This window comes from Conger conger, chromosome 7 (genome assembly GCF_963514075.1).
Source record: "Conger conger chromosome 7, fConCon1.1, whole genome shotgun sequence".
Lineage (NCBI taxonomy): Eukaryota > Metazoa > Chordata > Actinopteri > Anguilliformes > Congridae > Conger > Conger conger.
In genome coordinates this window covers 27,526,355-27,548,458 of record NC_083766.1, presented here as the reverse complement: position 1 = coordinate 27,548,458, position 22,104 = coordinate 27,526,355, and the positions used below count along the sequence as shown (strand labels likewise).

Genomic DNA, 22,104 nt, shown 5'->3' with positions numbered 1-22,104 from the left:
CCATTCAGGTTTTAGGTCCCCAGATAGGGTCTCTCTGAAGCCTTATACACAACATACTGTGTAGAGAGCAACTGAATAAACAGGCATGCTGTGTCCAAATGATATTACAGAATATTCAGGAAGAGTACTGAGATTGGCACATTTTATGTTGAGAGTACAAACCCAATTTCCTCAGGCTATCTGCATACAGTGGAAAGGGGTGTGTAGTGTTTTGGGAATGCAAGACACTGGAAATATGCATCCCAGAATCAGCCATTCACCCTGGATAATACCCTCTCTACCATGCAGCAGTAAAACCAGCTGCATTAGAGTAAACAGGTACCATTCTTGGCTTCATTTAAATAAACATTAAAAAAATAAAATACAAAAAGCTCAATAATTATAACAATCTTTATTCATATTCATGCCGTTGCAGCCAACATTGCTACAGGTATCAGAATAAAGTATGGTTTAACAGATAACCCCCTCTGCCGCAAAATGTGTAAATGCAGTCATTGATAATGTATTTATTTATTTTTTTTACCAAAAAAATGATGAAGGATACAGGAGTAAAACCATTACACACAGAATGAAAGCTGGATTTAATGCTGTGATTAAGGTGTGAATCAGATGCTCTCGGGGAATGGGGTCGAAGGTGAAAAAACGGCAAAGAAGCATTCAGTGCTCTACACAAAACTGAAAGGTTCAGAGTAATGTGTTATTCTCTGTAAAAAGTCCACCTGCAGCATTCACAGAGAACTGCATCTGATTCACACAGAGATGAAGTCATGTACCGTTTCCTCACACAGGCAGGTTACATCTGTCATTGTGCTGATTATAGCCCTCTAACCTACAGGACAGACCTGCTGACCGTGTCGAACTAGTACTGTCCGATGTTTTCATGATTCACAGCCCGTTTATCTATTGGCACACAGCCATTATTGCAAGAAAAAGAACAACAGCGAGGAATGAGAAAATGAAAAGTGAGTTTTTGATCCAGGTTTTATGAGTGCAATGCCCTACAAAAAAATAATTATAATGAAAGGAAGAACACAGATGTACAAAAACTGGGATTTAAAAGGTAGAAAACAGAATCTCATTGGCAAATACTTAATCTCAATAAAATCACATAATTAACAATACACAAATATAAAAAATGTTTTTTTTTTTTTCAGTTTGGTCCAGACTGTTTGGATTATCCCATTTACCAGGATTTCATGTGAACACCGTACTCACACAAACTGATACGGGTACTCAGTTACAGTACATTTCAGTGCTACTGTAATCATGGCTAAAGTCAAAAAACACGTTCAGTTCACTGGATTTGTCAATGTTATTAAAAAGTCCAAATGCCTACCCTACCACTGCTCTGGTAGTTGGAAGGATAAGCTCACCAAACAGTCCACAGGGTACTCAGAGAAGAGCATGAAGACTGGTGTGTGCATCTCACCTACCCCATAGTGGGACAACAAGGAAGTGCCAACTTTCTATGTTGCCACGGAAACAGGAAGCTCAGTACTTTGTTAACTTCTTAACACAGACTATAATTATTCTCCTTTAAGTATATCACAGTGGGGGCTAACAACACACATCAGCTGGAGAGTTCATGTTTTCAAACCTAATTTAATTTAATTTTGACTTTGGTAGCAGACACCCCCCTTCCCACCCTCACCCGTAATAACTAATATGTCCCCCCCCCCCCCATGCAGCTGTATACTGCATGGTCAACAGTTGATTTCACACGTTAAAACACACAAACAGTAAACTACAATCAAACGGCAGCTGCATGCCCAGATGGTGTGTCATAATCACACCATTCTGAGACAGATGGACAGACAAACATCTACTGAACTGTTCTCACACTGTGTGGAGATGGTGGACAGACAGACAGACAAACAGACAGACATGGGAAGGCAGTTTTACCCGATTGTTAATGTCAGAGAGTGACTGTGTGTCCGTCTGCCTGTCTGTGGGCCTGTGGGTGTGGCAGTAAGGGAGTGTGTTTTAAGTGGGAGGCAGGCTCAGGTCCCTGTGTCTACCTGGTGGGACAGGGACCCTCCTATCGCACGCTGGCCCCCAGTTTCTCCAGCACCCCGATGCCCTTCTCCTCGTACTCGGCCCGGCTCATCCAGAAGGAGTCCTTGTCCTTCATGATATCGGCCAGCACGGCCCCTCCCAGGAACACCATGTGCTTCCGCCGTGGCGGGTCCTCGATGCGGATCTTAAACTTCTGCAGGGGACACAGGAGGAGGCCGTGTTCAGACCCTGCCTGTTGGTATATGGGTCTCTGTGTGTGCGTGTGTGTGTGTCCATGTGTCTATCTGTGTATATGTGTGCGTGTGTCCAAGTGTCCATGTATCTGTCTGTGTGTATGTGTGCGTGCGTGTGTGTGGGCGTGTGTGTGTGGTGTGTGTCCATGTGTCTGTCTGTGTGTACGTGTGTGCATGTGTGGTGTGTGCGTATGTCTGTCTGTGTGTATGTGTGTGTGAGCGTGTGTGTGGGCGTGTGCGTGTGCGTGTGTCCATGTGTCTGTGTGTATGTGTGTGTGCGCGTGTGTGTGGTGTGTATGTGTGTGCATGCGTGTGTGCGTGTATGGGTATGCATGCTTGTATGTATGTATGTATGTATGTATGTATGTGTGTGTGTGCACTTTTTTTTGTCTATGTCAGTATATATACGTAGTGCCAGTTTGAGTTTCAGTATCAGCGAATCAGCATGAGGCAGTATCAGTGCATATGTAGCAGTATTGCTGTGTCAGTGTGTCATTATTACATTATTAGCATGTTAGCACGTTAGCGCCTCAAACTCACAGACAGCTTATCCACATCCCCCTTCAGCACCCTCTCCAGATAAAGCTGCTTGATCTCCCTCTCCAGGCGGGATGGCAGGCCGGGGTACATGGTGGAACCCCCGGACAACACAATGTGTTTGTAGAAATCTGACCTGCAGGGGGAGGTAGAGCACAGCACTAAAGATGAATAAAATGTATGTCTCAGTTTCACGTGTCGTTTCAATCACAAGGCAGTTGCCAGGAGAATTTCATTCATTTCACCCTTTGTCACTTCAAAGTATGTTCAATCATGATGTAATGTCCCCATGATGTAATGTAATGTAACATCCCCAAAAAGATTTTGGGCCATCTTACAACACCATAAAAGGTGTATGCTGTTACTTATGTTTACTGCAGTAGTAATTTAGCCGGACACAGCCACATTTCTTTTTATTAGTTATAAGTTATAAGTTAAAGTTCACCTTTTTAAGTCTTGAAATGTTCATCATAAAATTGATAATCCTTGTTATTAGGAATTTAAATGATATATTTATACTTTTGTTAAGAAAATTACTTTCAAAATAAATTAAAACACTGAAAGCTGTGCACAAGTAGGTTCTTTTAACCAGAATTTGTGAGCTAGCCAGCTATCACGCTACACAGCCTGTGGTGAAAAGCACTGACTAACTAGTAAACCAGTGGAAAGGAAATGCAGTTGAGCTATCCAAAGATATTCCAACTAATGATGTATATACTCTTCCTGTTGCGTGCAAGTAGATTTTTGTCCAATGATCTGAAATGGGTAGCTCACTAACGATAAAGATGCACATCCATTCTGTATTAAACAGGAGTTCTTCCCATCAACATTACCAGTGGTACTAAATATATCATTAAACCCGTCATTTGTATTTTTATCTTTAAATTTTCATGATTTTGGATTAATATTTCATTCATAAGGGTATCACACAGGTATATACAGATATGAGAAGTTAAAACGTGATACACAGGCCTGTGTAGAGGTTACACCTGAACTGCATGCAGCGTGAATGGAGGATAAGCCACATAAGTCAAGGTCAAGACGGCCACCACGGCGACGCGTGGCTGACCTTGTGTCGATGTCGGCCGCCTGGATGGTGTTGAAGAGCAGTTCGGCCACGCCCACTCCCTCCACGTTGATCAGGTGGGGCTGGAACAGGGCCTCGGGGGCCTCGAACCGCTCACCCCCCACCTTCACCACCCGCCCATCGGGAAGCTGGACGGAGAGAGGACATGGGAGAATGAACACAATTACAGAGAAAAAGAGAAAAAAAAAACCTTCAGCTTTATCTTTATCTAATTCAAGCCAAATTTAGTGCAAGCATGTACTCCTGGGGTGAGCTTCCCTCTCAGAAATAAAGCGACAGCGGAGGTACATTTTTGTTCTTCAAGGATTAGATTTCACAAATGTACCCTAAAAGTACAGTAATGTTATCTTTGGGTGGAGTTAGCGGATATACCGTGTATGTCTCTACGAGCACGGTGGTCTCTCTGGCCAGCCGCTGCTCCTGCTCGATGTTGTAGCCCACGTAGCACAGCTTCTCCTTCAGCATGCGCACCGTCTCAAAGTCCGCTGAGTGGTTGAAGGCATAGCCACGGAGAAGCAGCAACTGAGAGGGGAGGGGGGGGGGGGGGGAGAGAGAGAGAAAGAGAAAGAGAGAGAAGGGAGAGGGGAGGGAGTGCCAGGAACAATTATTGGCAGATGTCTTCAACTTTTTTCATTTCAGCCCTCAAAATGGTCATTGATGCTGGCAGCTCAACTGTCGTTCATGCGATCCAAATTGGCGGCCTGTAGCATAGTGGTTAAGGTAAATGACTGGGACACGCAAGGTTGGTTCTAATCCCGTTGTAGCCACAATAAGATCCACACAGCCGTTGGGCCCTTGAGCAAGGCCCTTAACCCTGCATTGCTCCAGGGGAGGATTGTCTCCTGCTTAGTCTAATCAACTGTACGTCGCTCTGGATAAGGGCGTCTGCCAAAATGCCAATAATGTAATGTAATGTAAAAGTCACAGACAAAAATCTTCTGGGTGGCTCATCCTTTAGGGCACTGTTCTAGCGTGTGGACCAGCCCATTGGTCTGGTATTGACTTGAGTGTTGGCTATAAATAGTAGCTGGTTATTTCAACTTAATCCGTGATTGACAGAGGAGGTACCTTGATGAGATAGCGTGTGATGTCACGGCCTGCAATGTCCAATCGGCGGGTGAGGTGGGGCAAAGCGAAGCCTTCGTACACGGGGCAGATGTGGGTCACTCCATCCCCTGAGTCTACCACCACACCCGTCAACAAGCCTAAGAGAGACAGGAACAGACACGAGCCGATGGAGGACAAATGAGAGAGGAAGAGCGAGAAAGACTTTTTAATAAGTAGTTTTATCGATAGACAATTCTGGTATAATTGGTATAAGAGGTTATTCATGACAAGCTTGGTGAAAATTTTATTTGGCAATGACGTACACCAGGGCCAAAGAATCTGATTCCTACAGCAAGGCTATGAGCCACACATCTAGAGCGTAGTCCTTAATGCAGACAGAGCCAATCCTTACACATAAACGGGCATTACAAAAGATGGGAGTGCAGCTTTTGTGCCGCCATGTTGTACAAATTGGAGACTGTGCAGTAGCGAAAAGGGCGGACACTTTGGCTGAAGTCCAAGTCAGGCTCGGGCGTAGAGAGATTGACAATACGGAGCCAATATTAAGGGGCGTGAGATAATGCCCTGAGTGATGCCCAAATGTTTTAATATTGTCCAAATAACACAATAACTTCATAATTTGGCGCATGGGGAGACATGTGTGTGTGCTGTGTGACTGCATGTTCTGGTGGAAAAAAATACTGACTTCAAATTTTGACCGCATTGGCTTACATTAAAAGGCTTAAAGACCTACACTGGAGCCAACCGCACTAGCCGTGGTGAACAACATCTTACAACAAGACCAGGAAATAAGTTTCAAAAACAAGGCCCGGTCTTGGATGCTTGCACACAGCACACAATGCATACATCCATCCATGGATCTACAAATTATGTAGCCCTTGAAGATACATCTGCCATCTTGGCAAACATTTGAGGCAACAACCATGTAGCACCATGCTCAGAGATGCTCACCCTGGGCGTAGAGTGTGAGCACAGCCTGGATGGCGATGTAGACGCCCTGGAACCGGTAGCTCTCGAACATGACCTCGATAATCTTCTGCCGGTTCTTCAGGGGGTTCATGGGGGGCTCGGTGAGCAGGATCTTGCAGTCCGGGGGGGAGATATCCAGCCGCTGGGGGCTGAAGGTGTAGTCCCACAGGTGGTGCATGTCATCCCAGCTGCGGACTATGCCGTTCTCCATGGGGTAGGACACCTCCAGCAAGGAGCGCAGCTCACTGGCCTCATCACCCACCATCAGGTCCTGAGCATGGGGAAGAGAGAAGGGGGAACCTACCCTGGTGACTCAGAAAAGAGCTCAGCACAATGGTGAACTGCAGCAGAGAGATTGCTGAACCACTCAGCCAAAAAAAGAACAACCCAAAACACAAGTGTAAGATACTGTCTCTCGTATTCCTCTTGCAAAATGGCCCCTGCCCAAGCTTACGATGGTCTGGTATGCACAGCCAAAACACCTCGATCAGGCCAAATGTCATCTTTTCATCCCTTCATTCCACCTTTAATTTATATTTTGGATGTGTTTTTACATTACATGTTTGGGATATAACAATAGGTATGGCTGTGTTAGATCAGTAACTCTCAATCTCGGTAACGGGATTCAAGTATGACAAAACTATCAAGCCTAGAGATTTCTTAAACCTCAACTGACTGGCTATTGGTCATTGAGGTGTTAGGATTATTTCAGGCCGAGGTCAGTTTGTCGTCACTGGCAGTTTTATCAGCAAGCTCTTCTAAACCCTACTGTACGTTGCACAAACTGTTCACGGTTCCGTTTTAAACTTCCTCATTTCCCAAGAGTGAGATTGAACATTCTAACACTACACAGTTCAGTATGACCATGACATACGGAGCGGTCGATAAGCTTTTGAGAAGGCAGGAACTCACCACATGGTCGTTGATGCAGTTGTTCTTGTGCGATAAACAGAAACACGGAAGGAGACAGGGACAGAAAAAGAAGGGATTGAAAGGGTGAAAAATAGAGAGAAAGTGGCTACAGTCAAAGAGCGCAAGGACAGGAAGGAATTTTGGCAGAGGAAGCTGAAAGCATTGGTCTGAATTTAGAAAGATAGATTGTTCCATATATATATATATAGTGCTTCTCACACTCAAAGTGCTTTACAGTGATGAGTCAGGACCTTGGTTTAATGACTCATCTGAAAGACGATGTATCCTACAGCAAAGGGTCCCCATCACTGCACTGGGGCATTGGGTCTTATTTGATCAGAGGGAAGACTGCCCCCTACGTCCACCAACACAACTTCCAGCAACAAATTCGTTTTCCCAGGAGGTAATTCAGCCATCCAGCAGTCCAAGTACTAACCAAGCCCACTTGCTTAGCTTCAGCCATTTGGCAGGAGCAGCACGCATGGTGGTATGGCTGTGGTATTTTACTCACTCTCTCTCCAGAAGATACCAGAAGAGAGGGGTAGAGATGCAGAGAAGAACAACCATGAACCAACTAAAACCAGGAGATCTTTTACCTGTCACCAAAGATCAACAAGGCAGAGAGCGAGAGGTGACTTCTGACTTGGCACGCATTCTGGTGGGGGACTTAAATCCAGTTCATATTGCATCTCAGCAATATTCCAATAATATGTGTAAAATGTGTCATAATGGTCTCACCTTAATCTCAATGTTGCCCACTTTAGTAGATGAGCGGATGATGGGTCTGCCCACCAGGGCAGGGAAGATGTGTTCAGGAAAATTGGAACCAGCAAATCCACACTTGACAAACTGCAAAAGCACATGGGGGACATAGTAAAAACAGAAAACGAGGAATGAAGTTTTAAAACAAAAGGGCTCATTTTTGCTTTCCCTTTACCAGCTGTCCCTTGCATTGCAATTCAGTTTCCAACTTACAAGCTGCACAATATTCAGTGGAAAGGTGTCTGTACTTGTCTGGTGCCGACATTACATTCCACTGCCTTGAGGCAGGCATTCCGCACAAACTGAGGCATGTAGGTAACAGCAGACCACAGCCTATTATCATGAAATATTATGAAATGCAGGGACCTAATCCTTTGGTTTTGGAAGCAATGTGACACACACTGATTCACAATGCAACAAGGCTATTTCTAAATTACTTTTGTGATTCAGTTATTTCACAGTTGCACAATTATTTATTTTTATGGTCATTATCTTGGGACTATCTTACTCTACTCTCCCATCGATTTTGATGGGGAAACAACATGATATTGAAAAAAAGGAAGAAAGCCCCAGTTGCTTTTACTTCCTACTTTGTATGTACTAAACTACATCACCTTGTATGGCAATGAGTTTCAGGGCTGCACAGAACTAGGCTGAACTCATTCCTGACGCAAACAAATGCATACAATTGTAGGCTACCGTCACACCGCAGAAACATTCAGATACACTCGGTGAATAAATAAAATAATGACATAGCAGGCGATAACATATTTATTCAACAGCCCGCAGGCTGTACAATAATGTCATTTAGCAGGGCATCTCCAACCAGTCAGTGAATAATATAACTAGATTACACACAAAAATAACGCTATAGGAAGCGATCAAAATGGCATAACGTAACCAATTGATAAGCTGTGCATTTTGGAAGATTGTTCACTAGGGTGAATGCTTGTGTTCGCTAGATTTTAAATCGCATACCAGCAGGTTGCATATCATATCAGTTATCCAATATGACAGACCTACATCCTACAATAGCAGTTAGTTGGCCAGTCAGAGTAACATACAAAGTACGCCAATCACGTAAATTTATTTAGGCTACAGTGGATAGCTGCCTGTCAAAAGGTTTAGACATCAGCACCAACCAAAGGGGTAAGCGATATAATGAATGAATGGAATAAATACAATAAAAGCAAAATTACTCACCCCTGTGCCATTGTCACAAACAACTACTTTTCTTCCTTGGCTATCCATAATTCGCCGCCAGGGAACACCGCGCACGCGAAAGGTAAAGGAAAAATATCACAACGCCTCAAAAAGCACGTCGGTTATTCCTGCTTGAGCATCTATGGAGCGAATTACGGATAAAAAGCGGAAATGCACTGGACGGGTGGATCAGAAGTAAACGTAATATCCTGCATCGAATTTCCTTTAGATTACAAGTGCGTGACGAAAGTGGGTGTTGTAGGGCTGCTGACTGCTAGAGTGCAGTATGTTTCAGTGCCTGTCTGTGTCGTTGGAGCTGCTTGCGGGAAGCTGCTTGTCCGGTGAATAGTCGTTTTCCCCCTTGATCCGACTCTGTAGCGCGAATACAGTATGCGAGTTGGGAGAGGCAGGAGCATCTTCGCTAATCAACTCTCACTCATGCTGTAAACATATCTGCTTAAAGAGATTGTATTTCATGTAGTCGTTTCTAATAGCCATTTCGGATTTTGCGCACCCGTCTGATTTTAGTCTGAACTTGAATATTTTATGTATTTGATATTTCGAATATAAATTAAATTAGGCACATACCTAAATTTTCAATGCAGAGCACAAATACTGAAAGAGGCAAATATGTTTGGAAAAACAACCCAACTTTATTCTAGTTTTGGTATGGGGATACATTTGATCATTAACTTTTTAATACCGTGCTGATCCAGATCATTAACAGTACACAGAACCCACTGGTCTACCCAGCCCATTTCACCCACCTAGATAATACACAATCATCAGTAAACACAATTCTGTTTTGCAATCAAGTAAATTGAATTTGAGAACATAATTTTCAATAACCATTCCAATAGCTCCAGAGGGAAGTATACCACAGTGTAAGGGTACAGGTGTTTAACTGGAAAGATATCAGATTGGTTGCTTGGTTGCCACACAAGGAATATGAAGATGTGTAGCAAGATACATTTGTGAATAGATTCCACCAAATAATTACAAGCTTCTTTGTTTTTTTTATTACATGGCTTAAATCTATTTTGACAAACTATGTTTAAAATATGCCTACTGGACGAAAGTCCAGTGACACCATAAAAAAGGAGTGAGGGAATTAGCTTTGTGACATGAATTCTAAGTGCAATTAATTATGTGTGTGCCAGCAAATGTAATATGCAAAACCAATAATTACATTAAATGTTGAATCGCCCATACAGTAACTACTGTGTAACCATAAGTACACCTAGAAGAACACATTATTACACATTTACAAGGTTGCTATAAGGACCAAATGCAAACTAGGCTTGTGCTGAGTTCAAGTTGGAGTTTCTGGCCATTAAGATCTTGTAAGGATATTTTGTCTTCAAGACAATCCACCCCCTGGCCCAAAACGTCTGTCTATCCTCACAGAAGTGCAGGAGAAGCAGCAACATGTAGACATGTTGGTTTAAACTGATAGAACAGGGGTGCACATTGACCAGCCAGCCACCAGACCCAACTCTAAACAAACTCAAACAGACTGAAGGTCCAGAAAATACTAATCCACATTCCCGATGGAACTGAAGTGAGAGCTGATGATTGGTTGATGTTCTGTCATGTACACCTGAGAGCAGGGCACTGTATGAAGGTACACATTACCAATTACTTTTTAAGTGTGAGGATGGTTGAAGGAAGGTGTAGGGTGTGGCAGCAGAAGTATGTGTGTGTGTGTGTGTGTGTGTGTGTGTGTGTGTGTGTGTGTGTGTGTGTCTGCCCTGTGGGGTAAGGTGTAAGTGCGTTATTTTCATGTTGTGGCATTGTTGTGTAGTACGCCCTCAGGACCAGTAGCGGGCATCGTGCTTGCTGAGCTCCAGCAGCTGAGCCTCCACTTCCTCTGCGTCCTCTGGGAATCTCTCAACAAAGGAGCTGATGAGCCCTCCAGCACTGCCTTCGTACTCCACCAGCTCCACGCTTTCACCTGCAAGCAAAGCGCACTTACAGAACCCCTCCCTCACAACGCATTTCCACCAACTCTAGTGCTGAGACATTTGACATTTTGGTGTTTAAATAATGAATCAATCAACATCAGTTGGATTATTTTAATTGCTATAATTCAGAGGATAAACAGTGTTCCTCTCAAAGCTAGTTTTTAAAGTTGTAGTTTAAGAGGCTGCTAGTCAACATAGTTTGCACAGAAATAAGCATTGCTATAACTACAATGACCATAATCCACTGCGCCTATAGACACGCAAGTAACGAGAGGTTCGGAAAAAGAACTCAGTACTCACACAACACAAATGATATTGGATTTGGAAACCTGAATCGAAACCGAATCAAACTAAAAACACAAAACGCTCAGCACTAACCTGCTCTCATGGAACTGCGAATACACTAGGTTTCACTCACCTTTTACACGGGTGCTGGCCTGGACAAACATTTTTCGAGCCTCCTTGCGCAGCAGGACCGTCTCGCGCAGGCGTAGGAAGTCATGTGACCCTGTGGAGGTGACCTCGGAGTAGCCTTCGTACAGAGCTCTGCCTCCGTCCACGTCTGCAGTAGATTTGTGCACCTGACATTCACAGGAGTTAAAAACGGCACAAAATCAACAGGGTGCAACACCACAATTTCTGTACAGGGCATGATTCACGCACAAAATCCCAGGATGATATGGAGGTTAACTGAAAGATTTGTGACAGTTTCTATAAGACGTGCAGAAAATGTATCGTTCTTCATCTGGAGCAGCACTGCCAGTGGAATTTTCATGCAAAGCAGCAATGACAAAGTCCGTTCTAAATTGTGTTTAGATCAGAAATATAAACATGCTTTAATACAAAATAAAGGGAGAGATGCAAGAGCTCAGTTAGCTAGACAGCTAGCATTGACATGGCCAGATTTAACCACTAGAACAGTGACCCCTCATGGTTTCACCAATAAACATTAATGACGGCCATTTTGTGTCTGACTCGCATCCACTGTAACATAATAATGCACCAATTAATGGGGCCTGTGTCCCGCTGCCCGCCAGCCCCACCATACCTGCAGTTTGCACAGGAACCTCTGGATGGCGCCCTTGCCCACAGTGTGGACCTTGCTCCTGTCCAGCGTGATGAGGGCGTCGGGCTGTCCGTCCGCCCCCTTCATCTCCTGCAGGCCGACCAGGCCCTCGCCCGCTTCCAGCAGCACCCTCAGGATCACGAAACGGGCCTGCATGTGCGCCTGAGAAAGAGACCACGTCAGCCACAACCTGATCAGCAGTACTTAAACCAAGACTCGCTCCAATCGCATATTTAACCGTCCTTCTCTCCTCGCTCCTCGACTGACCCAGAGATCGATCGAGGTCCGCCATCTTTAGGGACATGCCAACCTGTTAAGAGCTCCCTGAAGGAGATAGGAGGCTCCTGAAGGATGCTTAAGCAAGGAAACGAGTGCATCCTTGACAGAAGTATTTGTTTCGGAAGGCCTGAAAATAATTGACCTGGGGATCCACCTCTCCCCGTCTGCCACATCTGTAATTGACATGGTTTCAAACTGACGTTTGAAAGAGCAAAGACATTCCATTTTCCTAATACAAGTTTCCTTGATTCCTCTGTCCTCTTGTCCTTGCCTTTCGTCCTCCATTGGTTGGAGCTAAGGAGCTAGGAAAGAACATGAGGAAACGATGCAAGGAGGTAAAAATAAGCGTTTGGAAAGACCCCCCAAGTGCATCGCTCTCTGGCCTCTTCCCAGGGCTGTCAATGTGTGATTGTGCCATTCACAGATCAGTGTGAGATTTTACTGTTCACAGTTCATTACATTACATTATTGGCATTTGGCAGACGCTCTTATCCAGAGCGACATACAGTTGATTAGACTAAGCAGGAGACAATCCTCCCCTGGAGCAATGCAGGGTTAAGGGCCATGCTCAAGGGCCCAACGGCTGTGCAGATCTTATTGTGGCTACACCGGGATTAGAACCACCGACCTTGCATGTCCCAGTCATTTACCTTAACCACTACGCTACAGGCCACTACAGTTCAGTGTACGAGTGCCCTACTATCCGATCAATGTGTGTGTGCGGTTCTCCAAAGTGCCCTCACCTGTCTCCAGCTCTTGCTCTCTGGCGTGTAGAACTCCAGACCCAGCAGGCCGGCACGCACCATGGTCAGCCAGTTCACGTACAGCACCTCCTCTGCGTCAGCACCCTCATGTCCAAAGATACTGAAAGGCACACACATTACACTTCTACAACATCCCAGGAGTTACAGTAAGCTTACTGTCCCTTTATGGGGAGCTGCAACCCATTTTAGCACATACCCTCAATATTGTTCTACATTCTAGTTCTACAAAAACTACGACTACATAAACAGCACATTAACCCTAGTGTTGTCTTAAGGGTCAAAAATGACCCGCCACTATGTTTAACAGCAGAGAAAACCCCCTAAATTATCTTTTTCGCAACTTGAAATTTTATGAGTGACAGGTTGTTTCTTCATGAAAAATAGAAATTCAATTAAGCTGCTTCATTTTATAGGTTTAGTGTAGTTGGTTCATTTTTTACCCTTAGGACAAGGGGAGCATACACAATGTTAAGTCTACACAAGGGTTAAGTAACAAGTTTTGAGTGAGTGTCTGGTGTACCTGAGCACTTCCTGGTTCAGGGACAGGTAGAGGCCCACACACTCCGCCCGGCACTCCTCGTAGGACGAGGCGATGGTGGAGAACTTGCTGTCCCAAGTCTCGCTGCCTTTGTACCAGCTGGAGATCTGGGGACAGACACCGCACCATCACTGACGCATATTACACAACGTCGAATGCTCACTATGGAATTTCACAGGTAAAAATGTCCAGATTATTACTGAACCAACAGAACTGTGACAGTAGCGGCACGGCTCTCACCAGCTCCCCGGTCTCGGGATTGCGGACGCTTTCCCGCTCAAAGTTGAAGTTCCCCTTCTCATCCTGTACACATCCAGATAAGAAGTGCGTCAACAGCTAGGTACGTTCGTTAGAACACCTACATATTCTGCTCATACTCTTCAACGGATCAACAAATCTATCCAGGGAATTAAGGACAGGACTGGTGTAAACATTGACAGCCAAAATAATAATCATAATAAAATTGAGCAGAAATGACAATAACATGCCTTAATAATAATAATAATGCATACAATACTCTTCATTTAATACGTTTTGTTGACTGATAGGAAGCAGGTCTTAGTGTTAAGGAGTAACGAAACGCAGGAACAGCCAATGTTGAGCTCAACAGACGCTGACCCATCATTTTCAGACCCAGTAAGAGTTACTGTCATCTGGCGCCGCTCACCTGGACAAAGAGCTTACCACTGCCGTGACCCAGCAGCTCATGAAGCCCCACCTGCACCTCAAAAGATGGCCCCTTCCACTTAATGTACAAATCCTGAAGAGATAGGAATACAGACTGTACCACTTTCTTATGCATTGGGGGGGGGGTGCAAGATCACAAATACGTTACATTACAGGCATTTAGCAGACGCTCTTATCGAGAGTGACGTATAATGAAGTGCAAATCGAACGCAGGGACAAGTGCGATGAGGACCCTAGAGGAAAGTACGGTTCTAGTGTGACCACATGGATACAATTTGAACCCTTGAAGAATACATCAATTTACCAACTAGCATACCACAGTTGGCAGCTAGAATATCCTGAGTACAACAATAACTATACGTATATGGAAGTGCTATTATAATCTACGACATATGCAAGGCTAATCATGGTGGTGAGGTAGGGAGGGAAAGGTGCAACCTAAAGAGATGAGTCTTCAGTCTGCGCTTGCGCTGCAATGTTCTAACATTCTAACTAATGGTGATGTAATGATCACTACTGGTAACTGAAAGCCATGAAGTTCTAGAACAATAACTATTAAACTATAAAAACTATTCTATTAAATTCTATTAAACTATTTTCAGGAAAAGATAATAAATATGAAATGGATAGTCAAGTAAATTGAGCTCCGGAAATGGCAAACAGAGACTGACGTAAAAAAGGGCACCTTGTCGTTTTCCTCCAGGAAGGTGAGTTTGTCCTTCTGTGTGGCGTACGCAACAGCCAGGACGTTCCCCAGGGACACATTCTTGAAACCCTCTGTCTGGCGAATATCATCATCTGAAACAAGACAAGAAGTCACCTTTCAACCTAAAGCAGTGGCTCAAGCTTCATTTATACTGGAGGCATCCACGCCCCTGCGCAAGGGTCTGCACGCCTGTCTCTCACCCAAAATGTTCTATCTACGTGGACTTGCCCATGTGGAAATAACAGCTGCACAACGAAAGTTTGGGATAATATCGGTTTGCTGTGTCCAAGAGGGCACCTGCTCTCAAAGTTCAAATAAAGGGAAATGAAATGAATGATGTGGAGACACAATTGCAAAGAGTATAAATGCTCCAAACGCATGTTCATTGCGATTGGATGTCATTGAAATCCCTTGCATCCATCCATGCGGAAAGTACAACCCAGGTTTTAGATTTCCCTCAATGGTCAGTCTCATCACCCAGGGACATTCTGAGGAGGTTCACAGCAGGGTACTGGGAGGAGGTGGGCAGCAGGTAAAGACGACTCAAACTTACTACCATACCATAGAACAGTGGGGTTCCCAAACCCCTCCTCAGGGACCACTACCTTAGTAATACTCAGACAACCACAGAATATCAGAAAAAATATTTTTTTTCAAATAAATTCATAAATAGACTGTTAAAGTACAAAAATATTAGCTTTTTTTGTTTGCTTGTATTAACGTGAAATTCTGTCACCCCATTGTCAAATCTTGAAATGAGTCAAACGGTGTGACCTTATTAGCAATGTTTTGTCCCATTAAAAAAAAAAAGTAATAGAAATAAGACAAAGTGTAAATATAGAGGGATGGGTCAGGGGTACGGTGGGGGGGGGGGGGCGGGGGAGACAGGTCTGGTCGGGGGACGGGTCGGGGGAACGTGCTCACAGTTGGGAATGTTGATCCCGGCGGGGATGCCGCTCCCGGCGAAGGTGAGCACATCGAGCGAGGTGAAGTCTGGCCGCAGGAAGGTGTCCTTCTCGAAGGCCGGGGGCCAGGGCAGCTCTGGGAGGAGGACCTCTGCAGAGCTCACCAGCTTGCCGAAGCGCGCGCTCATGCCCTTATTCACCACGGCAACGAACCCTGGGGGACACACACGGACACAGTTCAATAGTATAATCATACGTTTGTCCAAATTAAATAAATATGCCTTTATGCTATAAAAAAATATGAATAAATATGAGTATCAATTTAGGAATATATACCAGTCAATAATAAAAAAAAAGTAATACTGAAGGGATTCATTTTCACAACATTACATTTCATTTTCATTTCACAATATCAGGTTCTCTTTCAAAAATCCCCCCCCCCCCCCCCCCCCGCGCACAAAATACCGTCCCTTGACCACAATAAGCCACGCTGGCACCCATCACTAATCCAGTGATCACATCTCCAAACCTGTAACGGTCTTCCACTCGGTCGCTCGTACCTTCAAACTCCCCCCGAGAGCCGAACGGGTCTCTGTAGCTCTCGATGAAGCCAATGTAGCTACGGAAGCAAACACAGGAAGAACCAATCAGGAGGTGCCTCCGTAACCGTCCGGTCCCATTGCTGAATGCTGACCTGACTGGTAAGAGCTTAAAGGTGGTTTTTCTTCAGCCTACACAGCACTTCATCACTTACTGACATAAATAAGGTGGGCAAATTTATAACAATACCAAAATCGGCTATATATGCAAGCTAATAAATACAGCAGTATATTTCCAACATAAAACAAGATCAGATACTTGAAGGGCATTGACTGTTCCCCACCGAGAAATCAACGCTCTGGTCACAAGTTGGCCTCTTTTCCCAATAGCAGCACAGCTAACTCTCACCTCTCTATGGGGCTTTGGTGTCTGATCCAGTAGCATACAGCACTTACCTCTCCACTATGGGGCTTTGGTGTCTGATCCAGTAGCACACAGCACTTACCTCTCCACTATGGGGCTTTGGTGTCTGATCCAGTAGCACACAGCACTTACCTCTCCTCTATGGGGCTTTGGTGTCGGATCCAGTAGCACACAGCACTTACCTCTCCACTATGGGGCCCTTATCTTTGATCCAGTGCCGGGAGCCCTCCTTATGCGCGTCCACAGACCCGTAGGTGAAGCTGCGACTGTACTCCTCCAGCATCCGCTTCTGGCTCTCGTTGGCCGCGTAGGCCTGAGGGAGCAAGGCATGGAGGAGGAGGAGGAGGAGGAGCAGAAAGATTGATTTACTTTCAACCAATCAACTTATTTACTTTCTGAATAAATATGTAGACACTAAGCTCATGTTTTTCTTACGTCATGAAAAATTCACTGCAAGCATGATGTTTAGAGAGAACAGTATTCTGGCATTCAGATTAAGAGAGGCTGGGACAGACAGGGTTGCTGCTAGCAGTCTTATCAGCATGTCCCTGTTTACAAGATAAAAGGCACCATAGTGTGACCGCTGAGGCTGTGGTGGGAGAACTGTGCAGGGTCTCACTTTGGCTTTGTCCAAATTATCGCTGACTTTCTTCATGAGGGGAGCATAGTCACCCCGCTGAACCATGAACACGGCGTCTCCAAACTCGTACTTTCCACACCTGGTCTCCCCCTCGCAGTCCACCGGGCTATCTACAAACCCAGGAAAAGCAACAAACTAAGACTTTAGAAGCATATGGTTCTGGCCCTTTTTTTCAAACGAGTTAGTCATAAATACGTTGTTTATAGGACACTTTGATTTTGATATTGTACATCCAGAGTATCTGTCATTTTGATCATGAAGAACTGCCCAGCATTTAAGTCTAACACAGACAGAAGCTAATGATTCCAAGGTCACAAAATGTTTTCACTGTGAGACTGAACACAGTTTCTTTCAATCATGACAAATAATCCACAGCATATATGAATGTATTCGTATCCATCCATACTTCATACTGGACAAGCAAAGATTATTATTACAATGACAGTTTCACTTTCTCTGATTTTTCAGGTTTGTGCCCACTATCTTTTACAACTGCCAGGGTATCATTTACAATTGAAAAGCAACAATGTCAGGCAATTGTGATCACATAACCATATGTAATTTCATAATGGAGTCATACAATAACCAATTCTGAAATGGGTCCGCTTATGGCATATGTGCGAGTACATTTTAGCATGCATTAACATTTTAGTTTTGGCTAAAATGAATGAGACCGTAGCATTGGAAAGAAAATGAATTATTAAAAAAGATAAACCTGCGCAGAAGTGAAGTGGAATGAAGAGACGGAGTCGGCCTGAGCTCACCTTTCTTTTCGGCAGAAGCCAGACGCACCTGGTAGCACCTCTTACCCTTGGCTCCGTCCTCCTTAAACAGGCGGGTGTTGTAGGCACTCAGGTTCTGCAGAAGTGACACATCGCTTACATCACACGGGTGGCTCACGGGGGCGAGAACCAACCGACCATATTCACAAGCACATTGCTATTCCAATCTTATACAGAAACTCAAGTGCTCCGGTCAAGACACAGCCCATGTAAACACAGTTTCAACAAAATCTGCTTAAACCCTTATACCAAGTAAGTGAAATCCGAATAAGACAGGTTGCCAATTATAATAATTGGAAAATTAAAAGCATGTAAACACCTCAGACTTTAAATCGTAAACGTGGTCTGTGCATTCAAATGCATTCAACGGGGTCTTGGGTTTTACTGTAAAAATGTTGCGCTAAGCACTAAGCCCTCACCACTGGAGTGATGAGGAGACACTCCAGACTTTAAAAGAAAGAATCACTATTAAAATTGTATTCCTATTAAAGGAGCTAAACATTCTGTATACAAAGATGGCCATTTGCTAAAGCAGGCAAAATTAGTTCAGTCCAACCACAGGAAAGACAGTGAAAGACATTTTGGCTGTCAACATTAGCATGTGAACCCATGCGACTCATTTTAATGGCAACTATTCATTATTATGGTTAAAGATAGGATGGTGAATGGAACATATGATCATAAATGTGCCCCTATAGGGACCACAACAGTCAAAATAAGAAATGGCAATTATTTGTGTTAAGGTTTAACGCATTAAGGTTTGCTGTATATTGGGATATCCTGAGCAAATCTGTGCTTTTCCCCCACCTTAGAGTCCAGGAATTTCTGGGCCAGTTCTGCATCCTCCAAGCAGCAGTTCCCTGAGAAGTAGGTGGTGATTCCCTGGGGAGATTAAACCAACAAAAATCCATCTAATTTACACTAATTTACCACCTCTTGACAAAACAGTGACAAAAACAGTGAAAGTTCTCGACCAGTTTGTCGTTGCTTGATTGACCTCGGTCAAACCTGATTTTCCATGTCCCTTCTCTTAACCTGGGTAACATAAATTGACTAACTGATTTTGACCATGGAATGATTGTTGGTGGCAGACAGGGTGGTTTGAGTATCTCACAAACTGCTGATCAACTGGGATTTTCACGCACACTAGTCTCTAGAGTTTGCAAAGAATGGTGCAAAAAACAAAAAACAAAAATCTAGTAAGTAGACAGAAACATCTTGATAATGAGTGACGCCAGACTGCTCAAAGCTGACAGGAAGGTGACAGTAACACAAATAACCACACATTACAACAGTGGTATGCAGAAGAACATCTCTGAACGCACAACGCATCATAAATGTAAGTGGATAGGCTACAGCAGTAGAAATCTAAAAAATAAGTCTAATAAATACCAAAGTGCTCATCCATATTGGGTGCACCGTGTAAATGAAATGTACAGGATCACCACGCCAAAACAACAAAGATTTTTGTGTCACTGTCCAAATGCTGTAAAGGCAATAAAATGCAAGTGTGATGAGGCCTTGCCTTGTCCCCCAGGCCCAGCTGTTTCCGCTTGTCCTCCAGGGAGTACATGAGGTTGGCACAGCTGTTCCACAGCGCCTCCATCTCCGTGCGGTTCTCCTGGAACGCCTGACTCTGCCATACCAGAGCCTTCAGCTTCTCCTGAAACACAGGGAGTGCATAGTTAGCACACCACAATAGATGCATTCAACAGACAACCACACAACAAGCTTCACCGACTAGCTTCCAACACAGGTAAAGTCAACATCAGCGCATTCATAAAGAAGGGGGAGGGATAAACAGTGTTGTGGTTTGAGTGCGTTTGTTGCTGCAATTCCTCTCTTGACAGTTAGAAGTCCAAAATTACCTATCAGGTCAAGAGAGGAATTGCAGCAACAAACGTGCTCAAACCACAACACTGTTTTTCCCACCCCTTCACTGTGAACGCGCTGATGTTGAAATGCCATTGGCTGTGGCAATTTTCAACCAATGAGCTTGAATTATTGTACAGCTATATGATGTTTTGGCACAGGTTATCGGCCCGTCAACTGCATATTTTGAAACTCAAATTTAAGGACTATAAACACAGGCAGAGGGTGAGTCGACATGTCAGTGAGCCTTTTTCAATGATAGGAAGGGATTTACAATGGTCTAGTAATAATGTTAAGAAAAGAATCTTACCTACTGTACCTTTAAGAATTATACAACAAACCAGGTGTTTGGTGTTCAACCAAATGAACAACAAAGATAAAAGATAAATAAATGGAATATCTAAAAAGTAAAATAAAATAAAAAATGATAGACAATGCACAGCATTGGGTATATTGAATCACCCCCAAAGACACACATATTAACACCCCTCAGAGCACCAAGCTAAAGACTTACCTTTGGGAGGTTGGGAATAAACTTTGTATCACCAAATGACTTGTAGTTTCCCATGTTGGCATATAGCCCAGCAGTGTAAACCAGGAAGGCCTGAACAGAGAAAGGTGAAAGTTGACGATGAAGTAACCTAGTAACCTCAACCCCCTCTTTCCACCTACATCTTGCCCTGGAGAAACTTCATCTTTCAGATAAACACATCACAAGACTGGTTGAAATACGATCATATAAACACATTGCAAGACTTCCTGAACTGCAATGAGATAAACACATTGCAAGACTGCATATACTGCTTGATACTATTTATAGTATTTATTTCAATTGATGTTACTTTGATAGGCTGTTCATGTGCAGTTTTTGTTCAATAAAAGCATTTTGAAAATAGTTTTAATAATAATTTTATTTATTCGGTGGGCATAGCCTATTCGTTGCCGGGGTTCTATGTTAGCAGTGTGCCTAAAGCAGAAAGACATTGAGCTACCAAAGAGGGATTCTGACTCAACAACTTTGTGGTGACGGACCTGGTACTCCTCGGGGCTCAATCCAGCGGCGGTGGCCACACCCTCCAGCTGCGCAGGTGCCTGTCGGCGGAACAGTTTCTGGAGCAGCGCGTAGATCGAGGGAGACTCTGGCGAGGTCTGCAGCAGCACCACCAGGCCTCCATACCAAGACGCTCGGGAGAGGTAGTGCGCGTACAGCTGCTCCTTTGGCGTCAGCTGCCGAAAAGCTTCCGCGCAGTCCAGCTGTGAGATCCCAATGTCATTGGGGAGGTAATACTGGGAATCCACCATGATGCAACACGCAGATCCTGCCTCTCAAATACACGCCAGACACCTGCCAAAGAGCGGGAGAAACAGGATCATCAGCTTTTCTGCCACCCAGAAAATAAGTCCATTATGAAACCTACGAAGCCACACGAGAATAAGCAAACCACGTGAGCATAAGGGTTCAATAAATCACATTCGAAGGATACAGTACAATAGATAACCTATGGATAGCATATGCTAACCATATTGTAGCTACAATAAATGTTCTTCGTGGCCTAACATGAGTGTATCCGTTTTCTTTTTTGGGAGATTGTGCTTTACCAATAAAGGACAATCTTCCTGTTCAGATTCCGCATTTGAAATATGAAAATGATTCGATTCTCACGTCGCCACAAATCTATACTGCAACCGAAACCACGAACTTTACACTTTAAAATATATCCTCCATATTTAGTTAGCTTGCGATCCAACTCGTTATGCTGCCATGCTTTTATCACGATAGACTGTCCTTTAATTTTGAGTGCGAATGCTTGCTGCATAAATGGATTAAAAACTAGAATTCAGGGAACACGTTACCTATATAACGTGTAGCAAGCTAGCCATCGTAATTCAGTGTAGCCAGATTATTTGGCGTGATCTCTGATGTAAAGTTACCGGGAAATGTTATGAGGTGAGCTTGCCAGAAAGTTAACAACTTAAATTACATAGGGCACGATTTTTGTCGTAAATATCCCAATATCCTAATAATTTTGATTACCTTGTATGAGTGTTCCTTCACAAGGATTGTCGCTTCCTTTCACAAAGTGCACTCTCACCCTTTCACATGTACTTCCTCCTTTCATTCATTGCCAACTCCGCCTCTAACCCAATCGA

General features: G+C 44.0%; 2 protein-coding genes across 4 annotated transcripts; both read right to left on the bottom strand.

Annotated features, from left to right (window-relative positions):
• Positions 1-376: 376 nt before the first annotated feature.
• LOC133133701 (actin-related protein 2-like) lies at positions 377-8,984 on the bottom strand. 2 transcript variants are annotated; one of them, XR_009709204.1, is made up of 9 exons: positions 8,788-8,984; positions 7,561-7,671; positions 5,893-6,181; positions 4,942-5,078; positions 4,246-4,395; positions 3,856-4,001; positions 2,790-2,922; positions 754-2,209; positions 377-719 (listed from the first exon to the last, which is right to left on the bottom strand). XR_009709204.1 is itself a non-coding variant. In XM_061249855.1 (8 exons), exons 1-8 carry the CDS (start codon positions 8,833-8,835, stop codon positions 2,039-2,041), a joined length of 1,185 nt encoding a protein of 394 aa, XP_061105839.1. In that variant the 5' UTR covers positions 8,836-8,984; the 3' UTR covers positions 377-2,038. The 2 variants fall into 2 exon arrangements, 1 of the variants encoding a protein (XP_061105839.1); XM_061249855.1 differs by having other exon boundaries at positions 377-2,209.
• A 434-nt stretch (positions 8,985-9,418) lies between these two features.
• dpp3 (dipeptidyl-peptidase 3) lies at positions 9,419-22,096 on the bottom strand. Of its 2 annotated transcripts, XR_009709215.1 has the most exons (19): positions 21,989-22,096; positions 20,986-21,298; positions 20,468-20,557; positions 19,607-19,744; positions 18,889-18,963; positions 18,064-18,157; positions 17,279-17,409; positions 16,842-16,972; positions 16,257-16,315; positions 15,716-15,910; positions 14,771-14,883; positions 14,066-14,158; positions 13,639-13,701; positions 13,381-13,505; positions 12,840-12,960; positions 11,800-11,979; positions 11,170-11,332; positions 10,534-10,741; positions 9,419-10,503 (listed from the first exon to the last, which is right to left on the bottom strand). XR_009709215.1 is itself a non-coding variant. In XM_061250075.1 (18 exons), exons 2-18 carry the CDS (start codon positions 21,253-21,255, stop codon positions 10,599-10,601), a joined length of 2,184 nt encoding a protein of 727 aa, XP_061106059.1. In that variant the 5' UTR covers positions 21,256-21,298; positions 21,989-22,096; the 3' UTR covers positions 9,419-10,598. The 2 variants fall into 2 exon arrangements, 1 of the variants encoding a protein (XP_061106059.1); XM_061250075.1 differs by having other exon boundaries at positions 9,419-10,741.
• Between the last annotated feature and the right edge of the window lie 8 nt (positions 22,097-22,104).

Bases quoted from the DNA above. Each gene is read 5' to 3' on its own strand.
- LOC133133701 (XM_061249855.1), bottom strand. From the start codon at position 8,835: ATGGATAGCCAAGGAAGAAAAGTAGTTGTTTGTGACAATGGCACAGGG. The intron at 7,672-8,787 runs GTGAGTAATTTT...GTGCTTTTGCAG, and splicing joins TTTGTGACAATGGCACAGGG to TTTGTCAAGTGTGGATTTGC. The intron at 6,182-7,560 runs GTGAGACCATTA...CCCCATGCTCAG, and splicing joins TGGGCAACATTGAGATTAAG to GACCTGATGGTGGGTGATGA.
- dpp3 (XM_061250075.1), bottom strand. From the start codon at position 21,255: ATGGTGGATTCCCAGTATTACCTCCCCAATGACATTGGGATCTCACAG. The intron at 19,745-20,467 runs GTAAGTCTTTAG...CCTGTGTTTCAG, and splicing joins TTATTCCCAACCTCCCAAAG to GAGAAGCTGAAGGCTCTGGT. The intron at 16,973-17,278 runs GTGAGACCCTGC...TTGCTCCCTCAG, and splicing joins ATAATTTGGACAAAGCCAAA to GCCTACGCGGCCAACGAGAG.